General features: G+C 33.6%; 2 protein-coding genes across 3 annotated transcripts; both read right to left on the reverse strand.

The window, feature by feature from the left end:
- Window positions 1-6,353: 6,353 nt before the first annotated feature.
- Window positions 6,354-10,544, reverse strand: LOC131660527 (COP9 signalosome complex subunit 5a-like). The gene is made up of 6 exons (XM_058929778.1): window positions 10,026-10,544; window positions 9,614-9,895; window positions 9,347-9,494; window positions 9,176-9,258; window positions 6,814-6,891; window positions 6,354-6,723 (listed from the first exon to the last, which is right to left on the reverse strand). Exons 1-6 carry the CDS (start codon window positions 10,413-10,415, stop codon window positions 6,634-6,636), a joined length of 1,071 nt encoding a protein of 356 aa, XP_058785761.1. The 5' UTR covers window positions 10,416-10,544; the 3' UTR covers window positions 6,354-6,633.
- Window positions 10,545-15,001: 4,457 nt separating this feature from the next.
- On the reverse strand, window positions 15,002-23,924 carry LOC131660528 (protein KAKU4-like). 2 transcript variants are annotated; one of them, XM_058929780.1, is made up of 13 exons: window positions 23,456-23,924; window positions 23,042-23,106; window positions 22,448-22,560; window positions 21,227-21,336; window positions 21,011-21,141; window positions 20,661-20,837; window positions 18,923-19,190; window positions 18,638-18,717; window positions 18,477-18,504; window positions 18,039-18,105; window positions 17,343-17,413; window positions 16,435-16,534; window positions 15,002-15,949 (listed from the first exon to the last, which is right to left on the reverse strand). In XM_058929780.1, the coding sequence occupies exons 1-13, from the start codon at window positions 23,748-23,750 to the stop codon at window positions 15,613-15,615; spliced, it is 1,842 nt and encodes a 613-aa protein (XP_058785763.1). In that variant the 5' UTR covers window positions 23,751-23,924; the 3' UTR covers window positions 15,002-15,612. The 2 variants fall into 2 exon arrangements, with proteins under 2 accessions (XP_058785763.1, XP_058785762.1); XM_058929779.1 differs by having other exon boundaries at window positions 21,224-21,336; window positions 23,456-23,923.
- Between the last annotated feature and the right edge of the window lie 2,073 nt (window positions 23,925-25,997).

Raw genomic sequence — 25,997 nt, forward strand, 5'->3', positions numbered from 1 at the left:
GACATGGGTCACACAATGTTTACCATCATCAGTTCATCTGTAACACGCTTCACACATAGTTTACCATCATCAGTTGAATCCCCGACATGGTTAATACGTAGTTTACGATAATCAGTAGAATCCATGACAATGGTTAACACATAGTTTACCATCATCAGTTGAATCCCTGACATGGTTCACACATAGTTTACAATCATCAGTTGAATCCTTGACATGGTTCACACATAGTTTACCATCATCAGCTGAATCCCTGGCATGGTTCACACATAGTTTACCATCATCAGTTCATCTGTAACACGCTTCACACATAGTTGACCAACATCAGTTGAATCCCTGACATGGTTCACACATAGCCTACCATCATCAGTTGAATCCATGACATGGTTAACACATAGTTTACCATCATCAGTTAAATCCCTGACATGGTTCATACATAGTCGGACATCATCAATGGACTATCTTTCATGGTTCACACATAGTTGACCATCACCAGTTGACTGTCTCACATTGTTCACACATGGTTGACCATCGTCTTATTAATCTCTTACATGGTTTACACATAGTTAACAATCATCAGTGGACTATATTTTAAGGTTAACACATAATCGACCATCAGTTGACTATCCCTGACATAGTTCATACATAGTCGACTATCATTAGTTGACTATCTTTCATGGTTCACACATAGTTGATCATCTTCAATGCATCCCTGACATGTATCACACATAGTTTACCATCATTAGTTGACTATCTTCTAAGGTTATTACATAGTCGACCATCTTGAATTCATCCCTGACATTTGTTCAAACATGGTTGACCATCTTAAATGCATTCCTCACATGGTTCACACATAGTCGGACATCATTTGATAACTGTCTAACATTGTTCAGACATAGTTGACCATCATCAATGCATCCCTAACATGGTTCACACATAGTTGACCATCATCAGCGCATCCCTAACATGGTTCACACATAGTTGATCATCATCAGTTGACTATCTTCCAAGGTTAACACACAGTCGACCATCTTCAATGCATCATTGACATAGTTCAAACATAGTCGACTATCATCAGTTGACTATCTTTCATGGTTCACACATAGTTGACCATCTTCAATGCATCTCTGACATTTATCACACATAGTTGACCATCATCAGTTGTCTATTTTCTGTGGTTCACACATAGTTAACCATCATCAATTGATTGTCTCACATTATTCACACATAGTCGACCGTCATCAGTTTATTCCTTGACATGGTTCACACATAGTTGACCATCGTCAGTGCATCACTGACATGGTTCACGCATAGTCGAACATCGTTAGTTAACTCCCTAACATGGTTCACACACATTTGACTTTCTTCAATGCATCCTTGACATAGTTCACACATAGTTAACCATCGTCATATGCATCTCTAACATGATTCACACATAGTTGATCATCATCTTATTCATCTCTTACATGGTTTACACATAGTTGACCATCATCCTATGGATCTTTGACATAGTTCACAAATAGTCGACCATCTTCAATTCATTTCTGACATGGATCACACATAGTTGACCATCATCAATTTATTATCTTCCAAGGTTAACACACAATTGAACATCTTCAATGCATCCCTGACATGGTACACACATAGTTGACCATCATCAGTTGACTATCTTCCAAGGTTAACACATAGTCGACCATCTTCAATGCATCCTTGACATAGTTCAAACATAGTCGACTATCATCAATTGATTGTCTTTCATGGTTCACACATAGTTTGCCATTTTCAATGCATCCCTAACATGTCTCACACATATTTGACCATCATTAGTTGACTATCTTCCAAGGATAACACATAGTCGAGCATCTTGAATGCTTCCCTAACATGGTTCACACATAGTTGACAATTATCCATTGACTATCTTCCATAGTTCACACATAGTTGACCATATTCAATGTATCCTTGACATTGTTCATATATAGTCGACCATCATCAATGCATCCTTGACATGGTTCAATATAGTCGACGATCGTCAGTGGATTATCTAACATGGTTTGCACATAGTTGACCATCTATAATGAATCCCTGACATGGTTCATACATAGTCGGACATCATCAGTTGACTATCTTCCATAGTTCACACATAGTTGACCATCATCAATGCATCACTCACATGGTTCACACATAGTCGGACATTATCAGTTGACAATTTGACATGGCTCACACATAGTTTACCATTATCAGTGCATCCTTGACATGATTCACACATAGTTGACCATCATCAGTGCATCCCTGACATGGCTCACTCATAGTCGAGCATCATCAGTTAACTGTCTGACCTGATTCACACATAGTTGACCATCATCAGTGCATTCCTGACATGGTTCACACATAGTTGACCATCATCAGTGCATTCTTGACATGGTTCACACATAGTCGGACATCATCTGTTGACAATTTAACATGGTTCACACATAATCGATCATCATTAAAGCATCCCTGACATTGTTCACACATAGTAGAACATCATCAGTTGACTATCTCATATTGTTCACCCATAGTTTGACATCATCAGTTGACTGTCTGACATGGTTCACACATAGTTAGACAAAATCAGTTGACTGTTTGACATGGTTCACACATAGTTGACAATCATCAGTGCATCCCTGACTTGGTCCACACATAGTTGACCATCACCAGTGCATCTCTGACATGGTTCACCCATAGTCGAACATCATCAGTTGACTGTCTGACATGGTTCACACATAGTCGACCATCATTAAAGCATCTCCGACATTGTTCACACATAGTTGGACATTATCAGTTGACTGTCTGACATGGTTCACAATATATTTGGACATAATCAGTTGACTGCCTGACATGGTTCACACATAGTTAAACCATCATCAATGCATCTCTAACATGGTTCACACATAGTCGGAAATCATCAGTCGACTGTCTGACATGGTTCGCACATAGTTGACCATCATCAGTGTATTTCTGATGTAGTTCGCACATAGTCGGACATCATCAGTCGACTGTCTGACATTGTTCACACATAATTGACCATCATCAGTGCATCCCTAATATTTGTTTTTAAAACATTATTTTTTAAATTAAAAAAAAGTGACATTTTTAATTTAATTAATAAATAACGTAAAAATTTAATTTTTTTTATAGTAAAAAAAAACTGCATATTTAAGAAAAAGTAAAAATAAATAATTATTATTTTAAAAATAAATAAATGTTATTTTTTAAATTTCAAAATATTATTTTTTAAATTAAAAAAATATGTGACATTAATGTTATTCAAAATAAACATTAATTTTTAAATTTCAATTATTTTTAATGTAACATTTAAAAATTGTTTTTTAATTTCACGTTAAAATTTCCTTAATATTACATATTTTGTTAATGAAAATGCAGTATATGTATTCACATTAATATTATCACTGTAGCAAATATATATAATTGTTTTAATGAAAAAGCAGTGTATATATATATGGCATATTAAATTGAAATAGATTATGTGTGTGTGATGTGTGATACTATGATGTACCTGATATTAAATCTAATGGCTCTTGTACAATTTGGACCAAAAAAAAAATAAAAAATGAAGTCTCTCATGGTTAGAGACCTAAACAGGTCTCTCACCCTAGCCTGAGCCTTCAGTATCACTCAAACTAGAATAAAGTGAAAATTCCACAACTTCACTTATTTTTTTATCTTCACATTTTTTGGTCATGTTTGTCTAAATAATTGGTTTTATTTTGCACGTAATTGTGTGCACTTTATGAAAAATATCTTTGTTGTTGAATACTTTTGTAGTTAGCTTTATCACGAGAAAATAGTGATAGTACATGTTTTTAAAAACTAAAAAGACAATTTAGATAATGAAATTCGTGAGTTAGAGAGTATTAGTCACAAGACAAATTAAAAATTAGAATTCAGCAAAATTGAAAAATATAATAAAATTGATATATTTGATGTTGGATTATAGAAAATTTGTCCAAGCAGCATAAAAAAAAAAATATTCAAAAGACCATTTGCTTGTGAATGAAGACATCACTTTTTGTTATATGCTATTGCTATCCCATAAGAATCTTATCAAATCATGCATGTTGTTTCTTTGACACCGAAAGAGACACAAATAGTGGCAACATACATTCCTACACAACTCAAACCCTTTGTGATACTACATATTAATATTATTTTTAAAAAATATTTTTAAAATAAATAAATACTTTTTAAAATAAATAATATAAATAAGAGTTTAATTGCTATGCACTGTCAGTGTCAGTGTAAAACTTTTTACACTATCAATGCATCACAACCCCTCAATTATATTACTTTTTAAAAAATTAAAATAAAAGTCAAACACTTCCAATAAATTAACAGTTGTGATTTACTGACGGTGTAAAACTTCTTTACACCGTCAGTGTATTCCAATTAAATTCTATAAATAATAAGTTATTGTTGATATTTATAAATAAATACTTTTTAAGAAAAAATTAAAAAATTATTTTTTATTCTATAAAGGTGCAAAAGTTTTCAGTTGATTTCCATAAAAAATATTTTTAAGTTAAAAGAAAATATTTGTTTCTTCCACGTCTTTTATATATGCTATAATTCAAAACTAATAATTTTATTATTATTTTTATTGTTATTCAACCCCCTTATTAACAAATAAATACTTAGTTGCATATTGAAACTCGTGCATCTTCAATCAAATGACTCGCACATAGTTATTAATTGAATTATCTAATTGAATAAAAATATTATATTGTTCTCTTCGATTCTATATATTACTAATAAAAGATTATGTATATATTAATTATTCAATAAATAAAAAGTAATTATCTGTTATTTAAGAAGATGGAGGATTATATAGAAGATTAGGAAGTACTACCTCCGTTCCTTTTTATAAGAGAAAATTTACTTTTTAGATTCATTAAATAATCAATGTATCTAGTCTATAAAGAGACCAAATACATTAGTTATTCAATGAACCTAAAAAATGACTTGTCTTTTATAAAAAGGAACAGAGGTAGTATTAGTTAAATGTTTGAATATGAAAGTTGTATTTGAGTTGAATTTTTGTTCTTGATGGTGGTGGGGATAAAAGCTGAAGAGTACTTTTTCATAGTGGCCTCTTGAATTGGGTATCTAATTGATCATAATCTGAATTAACCGTACACATGAAAATGACTTGCAATTCTTTTTTATTTTTTATTTTCTTATGTCAATTAATTACCATCCATTGTTTGAAATTTCATTGATCCCAAGTTAGATTAGATGGTGACTGTTATAGTTCCTTCTATTTGTCTTGCTCCTCCATTGTTTATTCTTGTGAATTGTTAAATTCTTGGTATTAGTTTGCTAGTACTTTGATTGTAGGTTAACTCACTTGTAGCATTACTTCATCTAACATTAGAGAACCTTATTTGAGATTTGATATTTTTTTTTTTTTCATATTGGATGAGATACATGATCTCCATTAAGATAAGAGAGGAAAAAATTAAAATGACAGTAGATTACATCAAACATATTTATAGGCACTCATAAATTAATAGCTATTTAGTATTTTTAATTCAAAAAAAATGGATAGAAATTCCAACTTTTTCAAAAACTCTGAAAAGTGAAATTTACAATAGTAAAAGTTGTAATTTTTAAGTATGAAGGTCCCGTCAAAAAAAAAAGTTAAAAAATATGAAGGTATTATAGTAAAAATATTAATAAGGTGGGGGTGCTTGTTAAAATTCTCTAGTTAGTTGGACTTGGATATCATATCAACCGATAAAATTGGTTGGATTCGGTTGATAAAATATGACATGTCAAATATCAGAACTGACCGAATATATTATTATTGTTATTATTATTATTATTATTATTATTATTATTATTATTATTACTATTATTATTATTATTATTATTATTATTATTATTATTATTATTATTATTATTATTATTATAAGTTTTATTTTATGGATATAGATTTATTTTGGACCTCAAACTCAGACATTTAGTCCGAATTAAAATCAATATGGATGTTTTATTATTAGAATTAGTGGATGGTTATATCTTTTTAAAAATTTCTCTTTGGATCTTGTAGCCTTCTCTCAGGTCCATGGAGAAATGTCAAAAATATTTCTTATTTTTAGAGATACATCTCTGAACATATTTTTTTTCTTCATTTTTTTTTAAAATTTAGTTCGGAAATGCATCTCCGAAAAAACTCAATACTCGATGAAAAGGGAAAACTGAGAGAATTGTCCCCATTTGATTTGAGACCCTCTTCAGTTTTTCAAAATCGGTATACATAATACATTGAAAATGATAAAGAAAAAAAAACTAGAAAATAATGATAAACTTTTGTTAAACCATTTAACGGTGAGATTGATAACTACATAGTATGCAGTTAATAATCAACTCCCTGGTAGCCTGAATCCCATATCAATAGCCTAGTTTGATAGTGTTCTTGTAAGATGCAACGCCAACAAGGATATACAGAGCACTAACCAAAATAATGCAAAATGTAAAACTAGATTAACTATTCATGTTGAATGTAAAACCGCTCGCCGTTAATGAGGACGGCATCATAAAAAACTTGTACAAATTCACGTCTAGAATAAACCAAAATCAGCTTTCAATCATTGGTTCAGGACCAGATGGCTCTGTGCGAGACTTGTTTGCTTGATGAACAGAGTTGAACAGAGTGTCCTTTATTACCTGCGTCCAACAAATTCACAATTGTTTAGCTGACTAGAAATTATTTTTACTAATTACTCTTTTCCTGAGAGGAGGTTGGTTGGCAATCACCTGTGACATTAAGCCATGCACTTGCTCCACCGTAATCTTCGCACTATCCCGAGTGATCTTAGCAAGTGGGGATTCCTCCTGTAAATCCATTAAACTTTGATGTCAGGCGGAAAAATTGAGGTGCGATGAAGGAAGATAATGTTGACATCAATATTGTGTCATATTCACGGGTGATGGCTCAGAAAGTTAATAATGACAAAATAACATCAAATAGGTAACTGTTTAATATCCATTTGCATGGTTTGAGATTGATTCTATGCCAAAGGTATAGGCTTCGTATCCATCATCATAGAAGGACAAAATCCACCAAAATTTTAAGCACATTTCAGAAGATTTGTTCTAGACTAAGGAACATTTATCTATATTAGTTCTTAGAGGAAAATGGAAAATGACAAGGCTGCATACAATAGTGTCGTGACTCGGAGCATAAACTACTCAAACATCAAAAGATTATGTTATTTCGTTTGTGATATTGCACTGTATGGTCAGTGCAAACAAACAGGCTCTTTCTTTTATGAAACTTGCAAAAGAATAAGAATATGAAACAAATATGATGCCAAGGGATGAATGCATGAGTAGGCATAACATACTAGTAGATAAGGTTTTTTAATTAGACAAATAAATTGATCAAGTAAATCTAAAATGCCGTGAGGAGAGCAACAAGCAACATTACAAATTAAAGCGGCAGAAATTAAGAGAAATAAAGCAGATCAGGCAATATAAATGATTAAGTGCGTCTCCAAATGACTCGGTCACAGATAATACGGCGTCATTCAGAAAGCAGGGAACAGCATAAGCAGAATTTTTTAGCATTGTTTTAAATATTTGTTTGAAGTAGATGTGAAAATTAGAACTGTTACAAATTAAAAATTTGTCCTTCTAAATTATGGACTATGAGATGAAATATAAACAAAACAGAGAATATTCTGGAAAGATAAAAAAAATCCTTAGGTGCAGAAGCAACAATTAGTCATACAACTACAACCCCAAACATCTGGGTCCTAATCTTGTGCTGTCAGAACTGATTGATGAAAGACAACAGGCACACAATTTTAGGTTATTGGATGATCAATTGCCAAAAATGATTTGAATAAATGTGATTTTGTAAATTGATTAGATTAAAATTTAGTTTGAAATGAAGTAATTTATGTCCAAATGTTTTTACTCTTAGTATATATTTGATGGAAAAAGTTACTTGCTATGAATCTTCACTCAAACAGAGACTCAAATGAAAATTTAATCTTGGTTCAAAGAAATAAATATTTATATTTTTCCCAAAAACCGCCTTAGAAGGGATTGACGCTAATTTTTAAGGGTTCAAAAGTAAATCCAAGCATGCTATATACTTGCTGAGTAGGCAAATGTCCAACATCCAGTTGAAGCACTCACGAAACTGCAACTAGTTGCACACATATATATCACTTTGAAACTCCATTATCCCATAAGAAATGTCTAGTGAATTCATTCCTGTTTGTACACAAGGTGATTCTAGATGCTCTACACTATTGGTATATGAACTACCAACCAAACCCAGAGAAACCTGATATGTTATGCTCTTCTTCAAGTGAAAACTAAAAAGAACTAGTTAGTAGTTACTAAATGATGATGATTCTTAAAGTTCTACAAATTGCAAGGAAGGCTTCAAAAAATCTTGAAACAAGCCAATGGTATCTAACACAACATTCAATCATATGATGAAAAGGCCAGAACTAAACCAAATCAGTTAAAAGAGAACCATATGAGAAAAAAGAAAAAACCCTAAATCCTAACCCTAAGCAATATTGATGTACATTGTAAAATGAGGTTCAGAAATATTGATACAGGGTAAATTCAACGTATCCTTCTTTCACACTCCTAGTACTGTTAAATATTAGCCATGGCAACACCATGGCACATATGGGTGGTAGTTTTGGCTCTCCGCCATGGCAAAATTTGTGAAGCATGGCGCCATATGCAGATATGGCAGCACCATATGTTGGGCTTTATGTCAGATTTTTGGCTCTTAGCATCAACAACAATGCATACTCTCCTCGCAGTAAAAATGTATGATATGGTGCATTGATCATATACACCCATGTCCAACTCATAGAAACGGGCTCAAAACTTCATCAATAATAACAAAAAGAAGAAACATCCTCAATACTTCAATGACTACATATGCACCTAAATATATGCCTAGAGCATGAATGAATACTATAGTCACAAAAATCCAGAAAGATTTTGATCATAAAAGATTATTGCATCCTAGCCTTCAAACGAAAAAGTGAAACCCTTGATTAATCAAGCTGAAACTCTCAATACAGAAATTGCAATAATTAGACTAAGTGCATTGCATTAGATTTAAGGAGAAACAATCACTCACTTCTTTCTTTCTAGGTGAAGGTGCTACTAGTGGCCCGAAACGTGAGTGTGCCAATTGATTCTCTGCTTGTTCTAGCTTTTCAGCTGCAACAAAAGAAATAACCCGATTAAGATATTCATAATTACAGATTATAATCACAAAATATAACTAAAGAATGGCACTGAAGAGTACCTAAATCTGAGATTTGTCCAGCTACATAGTCTCCATTGCCCAATAAAGGAGAAGACGAGAGTGTATTCACCCAATATTTGTTCCACAGAAGATCCAAAAGGTGTGAATCAAGACTAGACTTAAAGTAAGTGATATCCAAAGAATAATACTGAAAGAAAAAAAGAAGAAAAAAAAACACAAATGTAGTTGAAACAAAAACACAACAAAAAAGGGTTTAGGGGTTTAGGGTTTGAAATGGGAGGAAACTAGAAAAGAAAGAAGAGAAACCTGTTTACAATGAACACCAAAATCTTCAATCTTATTAAGAGGTATAGTTTGATACTCCGAAATAGGATCATCCGCTGGCTTATAACCTTCCGGGTAAGTCCTGAAAGCTCCAATCTCAACTTTGCCAGCAGAAACAGTCCTTGTCGGATCAATCACAACCGCCAAAAACGGCTCCTGAAATTGCTGATTCAACATCTGCGTCGAAACATCAATCCCAGAAAGCCAACAACCATAGCCAGGATGAGAATGATACCACCCCACAACATTCTCCAACCTTCCAGCCTACACACAAACACACAAAAACCAACCAATTAGGGCAAATTCAAAACATTAATCAGCGTTAGGGTTAGGGTTTAAGTGAAAATCCATAATTGTAATTAGGGTTAATGTTAGGGTTAGGGTTTCGATGAACCTGTTTATTGGTCTGAGAATAATCAACCATGTATTCATACGCATCAGCTTGAGCATTGACACGAGTTTCCGTACCTTCAACCGGCAACGCGAAAGCATCCATAACGATAATCGAATCAGCATCAGTTTTACCTTGCATGAGACCCATGACCTCGATGGTACCACCGGAGCGCGCGTGAACAACCATCTTGAGTAGCGCGAGTGCAGAGATCTTGACGCGCTTGAAGTAGTGAGGGTCGTTTGCCCATGGCTTATCGCGTTGAAACTCGCTCTGTCCCGCTTCGTCGTAGTGGAAAATCGAATCGTCGGCGGCGGGAGTTTCCATGGGGATTATGTTGTTCTCTAACTCCCATGTTTGTTGTGCGATCGCCGATGACGAAGATGGTTCCATTTTGTGGTCTCTCCGGCGTTATCTCCGCCGTGGATGATTTCTCTCCGGTGAGTGAGGGGAAGTGGGAAGGACACTACTCCAGGGAGAGACTACTGAAGTGACGGTCCAGTCTAGAGGAAAGAGTGAAATAAAATTATTATTCTCACGTTGTTGATATAGGTTTTTACTCTTTTATAATTTTCAAATTTTTTTAATAATATTTACACTTTTTTTATCATGAATAAATATTAATGATGATATAGTATAAGTAATTAGAAAAATGTTAGTGATATATTTCTTAATTAATAGGTTTAGGGCAGTTTGTTTTAGTTTTTTTAAAAATTAATGTTTTAGTTATGTTTGTGTCTAAGTTTCTTTAAAAAAAATGTTATTGGAAAACGCAAAATAAAGTTTAAATGGAATAAATTATTTTTATGAGATTTTGCTGAATAATAGAATTGTTTCTCCTATTTGTTTCATGTACATAACAATGTACATAATATGTAAACAAAGATATTGAATTATGATTGATTCTCTAAAAATAATAATTTAATTTGTTTATAAATGTATTCTTATATTCTATTTCATCTACGTGATTGAAACGATAAGACTATCTCAAAAATTATCGAACATTTGTAGTGGAAGGTCATTTGTAAAATTATCAGCTATTTTGGTAATACAAAGGAACAACATGTCACACTTATACCTGGCTACAAGAAAGATTTTTTGTGTATAAAATGAATATTTATCTCAATGTGTTTAGTGTGTTAGTATTCAATAGAATTATTTGATAAGTAAAACATTGATGTTAACATGATTTACAAAAGTGGTTTTTGTGACAAAATACTAAAGTTATAAAAGTAAGTTTCTTAGCCAGTAAGATTCAAAAATAGTGGTAGCAAGAATATGATATTTCGCTTCAGCATAGAACAGGACAAAGTTGATTGGCGTTTAAGAAATTAAAATTTTTTCCGAGTTAAACACAATAACCAGATGTTGACCTTTTGGTGTCCATACATCCTCCCTAATCATCATCGATATAAGTGGTGAGTTTATCGTCGAGAAGGGAGAGAGTGCATATTGTGAGTAATGGTACCTTTAATATACTAAATAATTCACTTTGAGGCATATGTTTGTTGCATTTTTTGATCATGCATAAGGAGACATACATGTTGAATGACATAAGAGATAGTTTATCCTGTGAAGGTTAAATATTGCCATGCTCGAACAAGACTGCAATACTCAGTGGCATCGTAATACGGGTTGCTTGAGGATCCATTAGCATTTGCTTTTGTGTTCACTGGTGTAGATGATAGCTTGCAAGAAGACATGAAATCTCGCTCAATATTTTCTTCAACATTTTTATGTTGTGAGAGAAAATGCCTCTAGACTATCATGTAACGTATATACCTAGAAAATAACTTAGAGGATCCAAAACTTTCTTAGAAAATTTAGAGCTTAGTTTAGGCATGATGGATTGGTGAAGAGTGTCTGGCGACGTGATAAAAATGATATCATCTGCATAGAGGGGAATGTGAGTTGTGTCATTTCCCTAATGATAAATGAATAGGGAATGGTCTGAGACTGATAAAACTTCATTGTAACAACAGATTCAATAAAATGTTGGTATCAAACACAAAGTGCTTATTTAAGATCATATAAAGAATTTAGAAGCACAAATAATCATAATATTGAGGATCACAAAAACCAGGAGGTTAGTACATGTATATGGTTTCATTGAGATTCTCATGCAAGAAGACATTTTTTACATATAACTGATAAATAGATTGTGATGGGCAATGCTTAGTATCATCCATATAATAGTTGGTTTAACTATCGACCAAAAGTTTTTAAACAATATACACCAGTTTGTTAGACAATGCCATTTCCTACTAGCTAGGATTTGTATCTCTCAAAGATCCAGTGGTTTTCTTCTTATGCCTGGAAAATAAATAAACTTTGAATAATATTAGCATTAGAGGGACGTGACATTAACTTTCACCTCTTATTTTCAATAAAAGAATCATCTTTGAATTTCATGGCCATTTTCCATATTTGATCATGTAATTCATTAATGGAATTAGTAAGCAATGGAGAAATGATGGTTGGGCCAAATGTGTGGATATTGAAAAGTTGTCTAGGTTTAAAGATGACATTAAGACCTGAGTTGTATGAAAATATTATAGGACATATAAGCATAACTTCTTAAACATATCGTGCGGGTATAGTTGTGTGATGCGTTAGCACGAGATCTAAAGTTACTCTATAAATTGCAAAACTTGTTCAGTTACTTGAGTTCTAAATTTCGTCACCGAGAAGGCCACTTTTGATTGGAAATGGGAGTTAAAGATCATTCATCAAATGAGTCATCCTTTCCAATTATAATGTTATTTTTATCTTTCTTTATCTATTTTTCCATTATTTTTCTTAAAATAATTGGCTAGTTTCATTAAGTTGGACACTTTTAGATGAATTTGTCCTAGATTTGTGAGGTGTGTAATTTGCTAATCGTAGATAATGTAATCGTAAACAATATTATTGGGAGTCTATTTATATTGCAAAAGATGATGTATACTTAGTTTTGACAAAAGTATTTTAACTCATTTAAACCTTTATCATTTGAGACTTATCCCAAGAGATTGGAGTATTATAATCTAAAGAAGGTTGCGTAGCAAGAGATTTCACATAACTATTTTGTTAAAATAATCGTGATATCTTGAAAGATCATTATAAGTTCATGCGAGATTACCACCCAAAGATGGACAAAAGATTCAAAGGGGGCATAATCTCTTTTCTCATTCGAATTTCTACACGTTCAATTTTCCCTTTTGCAATTTTACTCGTTATATTCCAAACCACTTAATACACATCGCATACCCCCTTTTATGTTATGTTATCTATTTTTCTAACTATAAGTATAATTTCCTTTATCGTGGAAAATTATAACAATCCATGAGAAGACGGTGAAAATTATACTCATTTTCTTGTAACTTTCGTTGACACAAACTATATACTACAATGCAAAGTTTTCGCACTCAACAACAACCACCAATAAGTCCTTCAGCAATATATTTATTTTCTCATTATCCACATGGACAGACGAGACTGGTGATGGCGGTGTGTTGTAATCCCCTTATGGGTTTAAACGGGGGTAGGGGAGCTTCTTCGTCGAGCAAAGAAACTACTAGAGGCATGACATTTCGATCTACAAGGGAGATGTCAGGAATGTTATGATCACCGAGGCCAGTGGGAAGGAACCAATGTTCCCTGATATGATGATGATTCTGTGAGCCTGTTTTTAGGTTAGTGGTTAATTCAGACGATCTTGTTCACTAGAGATTGATGGGGTATGTTTGCCAGCTACGAGATTCTCTTTTATTTGTTCACCATTATGAAGTTGATTAATGTGTGAAAATATTAGTGAACGATTTCAACACACGGTATCAACGATCTTAGAAAGACCTAAGAGGCTCATGAACGAGATAGCAAACTCAATTTTGATGGTGAACCCTAGTGTGTAATTGGTATCTTGGTGCTCTGGTCCGATATTGGTGAAGGGGGTACTTCCAAACACTCCAAAGTTCAAGTCAATGTTGATCAAAAGAGAGATATTTTTGTATTTGAATTATTGAGCCTTCGTTCAACTTTATAGTGGAGTTCTAGAGTTTTATAGACCTAAAATCTTTTATTTGTGGATATTTCTTAGAATGAATAGATATCATAAAGTCTTGTCCCCATATTTGTTAAAATGAATAGATATTCATAAAGTCTTGTCCCCATACCATCGGATGTTTCTGACCCTAATGATTTACCTTAATATCAGGTATACTCTTAGGGTATGTCCAACTTAGATTTTGTAATGCTGGAACCTTCTTGTAGATAACTATCTTAAAATGGTAACTTCATTGGTCTGACGTTATTGAAATAACATTATTGTTAACAATCATTTGATCCAACCGTTCATGAATGTTTCCTTTTCCTAGTTCTTAAATATTTTGCTTTAAATAGAATCATAATCATTTTGATCTTGAGGCGAGAATAAATTATATTTTATTATGCTCAAAAAGAAAAAGTAGCAACAAAGTGATAGTACTCGTAGTAATATAATAGACACCACTAAGTTTTGTTTAGTTCCATTTTATTATTTTTAAATAATTTAAATAATAACATTTTATTATCTTCTTCAATCACAATTAACAATTAGGGATGTCAATAGACGGGTAGAGCAACAAATCAAGCATGTCCGAAAGCCTGCAAAAAATAATTTTAATGAGAGAATTTTACTTACCGCCCCAAATATTGTACCTAACACCACTAATTTTTTTTATTCAAAAAATACCCTTGATACTATTTACTCTTAAAAATTTACATTTGTAAAAAAAAAAAATTATTATTGGTGTAGGGTGAAAATCAAAATGCCCCTGATACAATTTCTTTATCAAACTTTCCTTACCCCTAATCTCCAGATTACCATAACTCCTTCTCTTAAAGATCCAGAATTAACACTAAAAAGAACTCTCCATTCTATTGGCCAAAAGTTTGGATCTCTCAGATGTCCCTTTGGAGAGGGAAAAGAGAAAATTATAAATGATACAAAAAATTCAACAGACAAGTAAACCTCTCTAGATCAGGAGGGGATCCTCATTATTAAGACAACCCTTTGGACAAATCTGATTGAATGATAATGTAAAACTAAAAAATAATAATACAATTAAATCAAGCCACCATTAGCCATAATACACAAATACAAACAACCTTACACATTATTATCATCACACACAAACAAGCATCCTTACATATTATTATCATTTATACCTTCTGTCACCCCGGTGAAGGTGCATCTTCTAACCGCCCATGCCTGCATCTTTGTTGGCTTGTGATGGAGGAGCCTCATGGAGCCTAACTGTCAAAGGCCAGTTCTACCATTCAGGTTGCACATGTTTGTGCATGCAGATCCATGTCAATTAGTTAAACAGGAAAAGAAAAACTTACATGTCTCTACTTAAACCATTTTTACAGATAATACATTCAATTTCCCTAGCTTGATTTCCGCTGACGTAGTCACCAAACAAAGAACAAGAAGCAACTGAACTAAAAATACTGCCTAAGTTGATGTAGACTCATTTGTGAACATTATTAACCTCGACAAATGGCCTGCATAATCCCTATTCTCAAGCTAACAGTGACTTACAATTTAACATACAAATTACAACTGGCATCATTTGACACCTTTGCTACCCCTTCTGTTGTATCTGGTCAATCTTTTACCCTTTTGTTTAGCAATACTAGTTGGTGTGGCTACCAAACCTGATTCTGAACCTGCCTGAGAAATGTTCTGTTGAACCTCGTACTGTACACTGGAGCTGTTCTGCGACAGCGAACCAGTGGCAACACCGTCATCTTTGGAAGCAACAGTACCGTCTACAATCACCTCAGGCACCTCAGTAGATCCTTGCTCAAGAACACCCTGAGCTATCCTCTCCTGACTTGAATCGACTGCACTCGGTTCGTTATTCGATGTTTTTGAGTTCTGAGTGACCTTCCGTGCATAGACACTAGCAAACAGAAAAATTGCAGAACTAATTAACTATTTTGATAGACAGGATAAGACAGGGAGATTTTCAAGCCAATAAAAAGCTGTTGGTTCCAAATTTAGTAATTGAAGAAGTAAAACTTCCGAAAGAGAATCTGTCTATAGGTAATGAGACCAAGTACTATGATAAAAGCAACAAAAAATACTTAGAGCACAACTTTACATTCCATTGGTTAACTAAAACTAACCTTGTTTCAAAAAAGGTTAGCAACAAACTTTTTATTACATGTAAAATTAACTTGGATCTTAACAATTACTGTGGCTCCCACTTCCTAATCCCTTATATGGTCAGAGCCATTTCTTATTAGGTTGAGTCCACACATTATTTTCACTCAATAGTAAAAAATATGTTGCCAACATTCCCTAAAACAAAAAGGTTTTCCGTACAGAACGATTACCAAAAAAAAACTAATCAAGAAAATAATGTGAACCCTGATTACCACCTACCTGGGACCTGAAGAGGGGAATCCATTTGCTAATGTAACTTCTGCTTCAACCTTCTCTTCGAATTCTGAAAGATTTCCGTCTTGTAATCTAGATTTTGAAACTGCACTCGTAAAAAAGATCATTTAAGAAGGAAACTAATATTTGAAAATATTGGATAAAGTATTTAAACTAAGGAGCACAGAAAGTAGAAACAAAAATTAACAAAACCTAATGACGGGGATATAGCAAATCTGGCTACATTATTAACCTAATATACGCAAACACTTGCTTAAGAAAATGCATAACATGTTTACCCATGAAATATATATTGTATTTAATCATATTCACCCTAAAATGTGAGGACTGTGTACTAGCTAAAGTACTATGCATAAAAGGCCTGCTGTAGGAACTGCCAATAGCTAGCACCATTTGGAGGCTTTTCTGTTTGGCCAAACATAAATCCTGAACTCATAAACTACAGAAATTAAAAAAACTGAAGCTCCTTGCATATATTGCATACTACAAGACATTGAGTGAAGTTGCTTTTTAGCTAAATGCAGTACTAACCCTCCAGCAAATCTCAAAACATTGGGAAATCTCAGAGCCTTCCAATGGTCAGGCAGTGCAAAAGTTCATGAAAGTTTAAGGGTTCTTTTTACTAGATATTCAGCTAGAACCATTACAAAAGCTGCATATACAGCATGATTTTAGTTTAGCTTCAGTTTTACTATTACTTGAAATGATATCGCTGATTTACTGGATCATGAAACAAAACACTTAGCATGCATTGGGGTCCATAGTGCCACACTGAACACTTCTCACTAATTCGCAATAGCAACAATCATGACTACATAAATTGCAAGTAGCTCATAACATCAACCGGGTGCAGTCTCTAACCACAGGAGGCCAAAGGAAATAAAAACCCCTACCTTCCTTAGCTTCTTCAACTGGGTCTGATTGATGCGTAGACTCATTTGTGTCATTGATGCCATTAACATCCCTATTACATTAAAGAAAATGCTAAAATTAGTAGACAAATAATATAACCAAACAGGGCCAGATATCCTCCACAAAAGCCAAATCAGACCTTTGTACATGGGACTCTTGGTACCATACACAAACATAGGATTAAACTCATCATAATGTAGTTAAATTACTGTAATTTGTATCAGTCATTTAGTCTAGCTAATTTTTCAGTTTGTGAGCCAAACAAAAACGACATGACAATAATAAAATAAAGGAAGCTTTGGGGTGGAGTTGTCAGGGTAGTGATAAATTTCAAACAGAGTAACACCAAATGAAGGTTTATGAAGGGAAACTAAAAATTTCTCATTAACCTAAAGAAATTGTCAAAAACATGATTAATGACATGACAATAATAAAATACGGGGAGCATTGGGGGGGGGTTGTCAGGGTAGTGATAAGTTTCAAATAGAGTAGCGACGAACAAAAGGTGTGTGGTGTAGGGGAACAAAAAAACATTCTCATCTACCTAAAGAATTGTCAAAAATGTGATCAATGAGTCAAATTATAATATTATAGGAGATAAAGAACCTCAAATGCAATTTTACTCCATTAGTCAAACAAGAAAATGTCAATGATTTTTTTTTTGTTGAGAAACTGACCTGTGTATATTATCTGAGGACCCGTCTCTTAGTACTGTAGTTAATTCTTTGCAGTCATCTTGGGTACCTATGTAAGTTAATTATAAGCCAAGTAAGACTTTTACTAAGAGACAAGGGAATTAATCTGATGTGAATAAACAAGCATTCTAGTCACATTGGGGCAACAGAAAGAACAATGGAGTTATCCATGCAATTAGTTAAATCATACTTCTCAGCTTTTAATTTAAATAATAACAGTGTCACAGTCAAATTGCCCAATTATAGTTGTTCTGAGTACTACACAAGCTAAGCAGTGATAATTAACAAAATGTTTTTGCTTCTAAAATATATTTGACAAACAAATTAAGCATCTTTAATTCTTTAAGCCAATATCAGGCCTAAAAATTTATTTGTGGAGGGTGTTTCAGCGCAGTTGTGAGCGAATTAAAAAAATTGTACCTTTGGTTTTCTGAACAGCTACAAATCCCTAAACAAATGGGATAAAAAATATGTTAGACACAAAATAGGTTAATCTTAAACAAGCCTGGATGTATTATAAGGAGAGGGAGAGGGGACCCTAAAGACGTGCTTGTTATATAAACTACAGTTCATATGAGCACCTGATTCTGTTCAGGAATAATATTAGATGCATCAGGCAACACAGATTCAGGTTGGCGCCTATCCAGTTTACTCTGCAAATCTGAAAGACATACCCAAAAAAAAAAGTTAAACATCCAATAGGTTGTGTTGTTAGAATAAATAGGCAAGAAAAAAAAAAGTGTGTGTGAAACATTCAAGAGGTTATATAGGTAATAAGAATAAATAAATAAATAAATAGGTCCTTATATTAAAAAGTTTGACTATCGGAATAAACCAAAAAGATTCCTGTAGTAGCAGGATCGTACCTGGAGAGGTATGAGAATCCAATCCCCTGGTTAAGTTTGCAGATGTATCTACTAAGTTTGTAAAACTATGTACTTTATCTCCCAAACTAGTTCCAATATTTTCAATTGCAGATGAGTTGACATTACTTTTATTCTCTACAGCATATGCAGACCAATCAATTTTTGAGGAAGGAAGTGTTCTAAGCATCTCCTCTGTTGCCCTGGATCTAACTCTTCTTATCTCATCCTGAATACTCCATGACCCGGTGGCAGAGGAATCCCTTTTATACTGCATTTGAGTATCAGCAAATATGAAACAACTAATAACAAAAATTGAAAAACGTAACTCAATCACCCCTAATGATGACCGAGGTATGACTGATAGGAGCAATGCATGTAACTTTCTTGACAAATGACATTTCAGAGCATTCAAAATTCTACTAAGATATCATGTAATTTATTTTCTACAAACGAGCTATGTTATTTTCTAAAGTTCAAGCATAGACAATACTTTCTTGAGTATCAGCAAATATGAAACAACTAATAAGAAAAATTGAGAAATGTAACTCAATCACCCCTAATGACGACCGAGGTGTGACTGTTAGGGGCAGTGCGTGTATTTCTTGACAAATGACATTTCAGAGCATTCAAACTTTTACTAAGACATTATGTAATTTTTTTTTTTTCAACCGAGCTATGTTGTCTTCTAAAGTTGAAGCATAGACAATACTTTCCAAAATTTCTTTGATAGGCATTATATTAGAGATATTACACTTGGGAAGGGAGGGATACTGAACGGGGAGTTGTAACAGAATAACATACTAACAATAGTAAGTAAAGGAGAGGATAGAGTAATAGAAAATATAATAGAAGTACATGAAACATTAGAGTAGATGGCGAAAAAAGGTATTAGCTGGGAGAGATAGAGTCACTCAAACTTACCTAGTGTACTGTTGTCTTCTTAAAGCTCACATTGGACAAGAGAAGTTACTGAGATCAATAGAAATATTCTTTTTGTTTTCAATATCATTTGATCTGTAAATTGTATCATTCTATGCGTATCTTTAAAACCTCATTTGTACCTTGCTAGACGATTTTGGCAATAAGAATTATTGAAGTCGTAGGGTTTTAGATAAGAAAGTAAAGAAGAGAAAGAATACATAACTTTTTATTAATATTATGTATGTATATAAAAAGACTTAGTACTATTCCTTATTTTTATTAACACTGGACCTCTAATCCTAATTAAAATTTAAAAGATAATCTTAACAGGCCTAAATGCAAAATAACTCTTGTAAAATCAAACCTTAAAATATTATCCTTTCCCTCAGTTAACATGCTTGAACCATGATATCCCCACATACATTATTAACATTTTTCGAATTCAGTTTCTATATTTTCCGTAGTCAACCAAAAGAAATGGTGGTCAACATTTTTTAAAATAAAAAAGATCCTTTCCATGATCTATATATTGTTCTCTCTACCTTGTATTCATTTGCCTTGTACTCTATTACAATTCGTTTGCAAAATTGAAACTTCATGAATTTCAATTATAATAAAGTTTCTGGTTTACCTATTCTTCATACAGCAATGTCTGTTTAAAACGTAAGGACCATTCTCTAATTATATTTCCAGTAACGAATTCGAAAAGATAAAGGAAAAGTCCAGTTTGAAGGCAAAAAGAGCTCATAAGAAAATAAGAATTGAAATGATGTATGTATTATTTCAAATTCAAAATAAATAACACATTGAATGACACCTTATTCAAGGAAGCCGTAGAATTGCCACCAAATAGATGTGGTGTTTCTTCTTTAAAAAGCTGAATTCCGGACAGTGCTGAAGGCTTAGTATGGTCTACAGAAGGAGATGACCATGGAGGGCGTGCACGCATATATGACTTAGCCACATCAACGGGTGATCCTTCATCTTCAGGAGCCTGCATAACAGCCAGGTATATAAATAAAAACAAACAATTAACATCAAATCATATTGCCAAGATATATACTTAAATGAAGAAGGAAGAAAAGAGGAGGAGATAGCATATACAATTTACAAAAATCACTATATGTTTCCCCATAAATTCAGAGAGAGAGATAGAGAGTCACTAACTTGTGGCAATGCAATCAAATTCAAACTATGACTTCCATAACCTAAATCAGAACTTGAACCTACTCCAGACTTCTTTTCCAGCAGCCATTTCTTTGCCTCCATAACAGCAGCGCTACAGAGTTCAGGTGAGCCTATATCCAAGAAAAAAAAATTGAAAATCCATGACGAGATAAAAGTACGAAGTTAAAATTGTGTGCTGAATATAGAGAATACCACTTGCAAGAGTCGTGTTGGATATATCCTTTGGTCTCGTAACCGCATCGTCTTTTGAAGGAGAATCCACAACTCTTGATCTTATTATTTTAATCAACCTATCACCTTCTTCCCTGATCAAATATTACATTAATTGAGAATCTTATTTCGAAGTTCGAACAACAAAAGGAAACAGTTCATGCAGCCTTAAACTCCTACAATGTGAACCACATGATAAAAGCAAATCTATTCCCTATAATTCACACATAACATATTGCTCAAGGTCTGCAAATTCAGTATAGACTCATGATATGTGCTGTTGTACGTGGTTAAAATCACAAGAGCTGTATGCGGTTGTAGGAAATTTGCTGTCAGTGTCAAGTCTTGCAATAATTTTAAAACTTAGCCAATGACAGTCTTCTCTTGAAATAAGGGGTAGTAGGCCTAACTCAACCAAACCCCAAAAAACAGCACAATAGGTCAGGATCACCCAAGCCTTACAAGAGATACTTTGGCCATATCGCTAGTCCATATGGGATCTCAAAAGACTCTCGTGCCTATGACTGGACATATACAGCAAGGACAGTAGCAACTAGCCTAATAACAATGCCTCCTTGTGGCTATGACTACACATATGCAACACGGCCGTGGACAAAATGTGGGTGGCTCAGTAACAGGGATCTAAACACAGCCTCTGCCGCCTAAGGCAAGACATCAAGAGTGTGTGAACAAATACGATTGCCACAATAGCATTGGTGTTAAATGGTAGCCCGAGCGGAACGGTTTGGAGAATTTTATGCCAATCACCAATCCATATGCAATTAGTGAAGGAAGGTCTGCCATGGCGGTCATAGCCCAAAATAGGATGCTTATATGGTGGAATTTTGGCCTTAAGCCATCCACTAATTTATAACAGCACCAGATAACATTAAGATAAACTCTAATACTATCTTAGGAATTAACCTAGGCCTAACTCAACTTTAAAAGCTAGCTCAAGCCTAACAAAAGAGTACTGCTAATTTTAAATTCAACACTACAAAAACTATTAGACGCCCCTAAAACCACGATGGTGTCATTTTTATCTAACTGCTGGTTAGTGTTAGCGTTGATGAAGTTACATTTTTTACAAAAGAGGCAGATCAAGCATGATTTCAACGAAAATATAAGACAAGGTAGCAAAAAAGTATGAAACATAAAAGGAAAGATCCAGTGTTAAATTTAAAATCAATATAAATTCTTCAGTACCTTGAGAATGACTCCTGCATAAGTAGCTGCTCAATGGTATGCTTGCTTTGGCTATTTGCAGCTAATGGCTGGATCTCCTTCCCGGATAAATTAATAGGTTCTGATGTCCCACCCTTTCAACAGATATGCCAGTGTCAAATGTAAAATATAGATGGAACCAAACATAACACGACCGATCAAGACTGCCTGTTACTGAATGGAAACATAATCTACAGTACTATCACAACTCACAAGCCAATACATTTCTAAAAAATTTAATTTAATGATGACTCAGATCCGTCTGCTATTTTAAAGGAATAGGTTGAAAAAATGAAATCTTATAAAATTACCAAAGTAGAACAACAGCGTGTCATGTAAGGAAAAATGAAGAATTATGTCTGTTTATGCAATATCCATGTAAGTGCCTAAGCCGGATAATTAACATGCACATAATATCAAACAATGAAAAACAGTTCAACGTCCTAAGCAAAGAACAAAGCAAAACAAACTCACCAAAAACAATTAAAAAAAAAAACTATACAAAATCTACTAGTTTCTACTTCTTAGCATTAGAAAAACAAGCATTTTTCCTCTAAAGCACACAACACAACCCACCTCGTTTAATGCAACCTCATCTTCAAAATGGCTGTAACTTACATCATCAAGATCACCAACTTCCTCTGCAAAATCAAAAAGCCAACAGGTTTTTCAGGAGGGAATACCACGGCTCTATCCGATTCGAAAAGATACTAATATTCTTTTAAAAAAAATCAAAGAAAGTGTAACCATGTCATAAAACACATAATAAATTAGTCTAATTTGTCTCTTTCAAATCCAATTAAGCACTTCAGAACATCCTAATTGCAAGATAACTCAACTATTAGATCTACCAAAAGTCCAAAACTAAGATAAACTACAATACAACTAAAGTAAAGTAAACATACAGAATTTCAGTACACTCGAGTACCAAACCCTAGTATTGCAGGTACAAAATTCCATGGTAAAGAAGAGCATAATTGAAAGAATTACCAGCGTTGGTATCAGCATACGAAGAAGACGACGAAGAAGTAGCCGACGAGGAAGAACCTGGTGAAGATTCAAGATCCAAAACAGAGGACAAAATCTTCCCGGCACCGGAAGCAATGAAACGAGTAGGAGAGATAACGAAACGCGAAAGCCAATTAGGGCTTTGAGGCTGAGGCTGATGCTGGTGCTGAGACGGTGATGGAACGGGTCGGGTGTACGGAGTACGGTTTCTCGCGGCGGCGGTACGGCGGAGACGAACCATTTTGCCTCCCGATTGAGATCCGGAAATGGAAGTCATGACGATAGGAACGAAGCACACGCGCGAAAGTGCACACACGTGGGAAATGAAATTGAGTTTCGAATCTGATTTTAGTTTCAAGGTTTTAATTCTACTACTCTTCGCTTTCGCTTCCGAACCTCACTTCCAACAAACACTACGAGTGTTTATTGTTCTAGCGGTTATCTTCAGTTTATTGAGTTTTTTTTTTTTTATTATAGAAAATTAATTTGTTTTTGTCCAAAAAAAGTTCTATTTTGTCATTTTTTAAAAAATTGTATCCATGAACAGCTGTTGTTTCCGTTGAAGATAAGAAAGAATAATATGTTTCCTTTAAAAATAAAATAGAAAAAGAATAATAAACTCTTTTTAAAATGTCGATATTATTCCTATTGTATTAAGATTATTCTTATCGCAAATAATTTAAGAAAAAAATTTGCTATAAAATATTTTTAAACCGTGAAAAAATTAGTTATTTTATACTCCTGTCAACTAATTAAGATATGTATATAGTTAAATCATATTTTTAATTTTAAAATATTTGATATGACATGATTTAATATTGTAATTTTATTAAATAATAGTATAAAATTAGTTTACACAGACAATGTAGTATTTTTAATCTCATATAATTTAGATTTAAGTATGTTTTTAGTTCATATAAAAAATAACATATTTTAGTTCTTACAAAAATTTTATGCATCAAGTTTTAATCTCTGTTATTTTTAAAAATTTTGAAAACTGTTTAATAATTCTTAAATTTTTAAATTTTTTTATAATATTTTTCATACGTGTTTAGAATACTATAAATTATTTCTTTACCAAATTATAGAATTTTTTAAAATGAGAAAAATTAAATATGAACTTTTTAAAATTTAAAAAATAATTATTAAAGTAATGCAGACCTCGACTTAGAAATCAAATTTTGAGTTCCTATTTTTTTGAAAAACTTTTTATAGTGTTCTGAACTTGTCTGTGAAATAATCATTCAAAAATACACATCGATTTAACAGTAGAGACTAAAATTATATGCATAATAATTTTGTGAGAACCAAAACATGTTATTTTTTTAATAAGGACTAAAAATAAAATTTCATAATTTTATAGGGACCAAAAACATATTTAACCCTATAATTTAAGTTGTTTTTTTAGGTGAGAACTTAAATAATATCATAAGAATCATTAAATTATAAATTATAAATAAAACAATTTTAGAAGAAGAAAAATTATTGAAAGGAAAAGATACTTCGCCCGACTTAAATATTTCTTTTATATAATTGAAAGAAAAATAGTACAGAGAAAAAAACTAGTGTGTAAAAGAAAAAATATTTTTAATATTTTTTTAAAACTATTATAAATAAAAAAGGATCTTAAATTTTACTCCCTTTGTTTCTTTTTCTCATCACCACCAGTATAATCCAGTTTGGAGGTCAGTTATGGCTAGGGGTGGCAAAACGGGCCCGGCCCGCGGGGAACGCCCGTTTTACCCGCACTTTTTCGCGGGGCGGGACAAGGTTTTAGGTCCGCTCTCTTTAATGTGTCTCCCCCGCCCCGCCCCGTTTTTTTGTGGGCTTTTGCGGGCATTTGTTTTTTCATAGAATTTTACTATTTTTAGGCCTAAAAAGTTGAATGTCCGCGGGCTTTTCCCGCCCCGCTCTCACTTTTTTGCGGGGCGGGGCAAGGTTTTAGACCCGCACTCTTAAAAAAGCCCGCCCCTCCCCGCCCCGTATTTTCGCGGGCTTTTGCGGGGCGGGCATGCCCGTTTGCCACCCCTAGTTATGGCATCAAGTGGGTCCCTCCGTTTTTTTTCTCATCACCCGGTATAGTCTAGTTTGGAGGTCGGTTCTGGCATCAAGTGGGTCCAACTCCCTCCCGATCGCAGTTGTGCGGATCGAACCATGGTCCTCCCTACCAAGTCTAGCGTCAATAATTTACATCTATTTAACTCCACTAATAGTTAAATCACTTCACTCACTATAATATGCCAATAAGAATATCTCTCCGTTCCAGCTCTTCTTCAGGTATCTCTGTACTTTGACCAACATCATCATTTTTCTTGAAATCCATCTCGGCTTCATTGAAAACTACATCTCGACTAGTGATACATCTCACGTGACATGGCTCTAGGCAGCATAACCTATAAGCTTTGACTTCTCTAGGGTATCTCATGAACATGCATCTCAGAGCTTTACGTTCGACCTTGTCTTAACTAATGTGAGCATATTCTACGCAACCAACTACTCTAAGTTAGCCGAGATTCGGTGGATG

This window comes from Vicia villosa, linkage group LG3 (assembly GCF_029867415.1).
Source record: "Vicia villosa cultivar HV-30 ecotype Madison, WI linkage group LG3, Vvil1.0, whole genome shotgun sequence".
NCBI classification, from domain to species: Eukaryota; Viridiplantae; Streptophyta; class Magnoliopsida; order Fabales; family Fabaceae; genus Vicia; species Vicia villosa.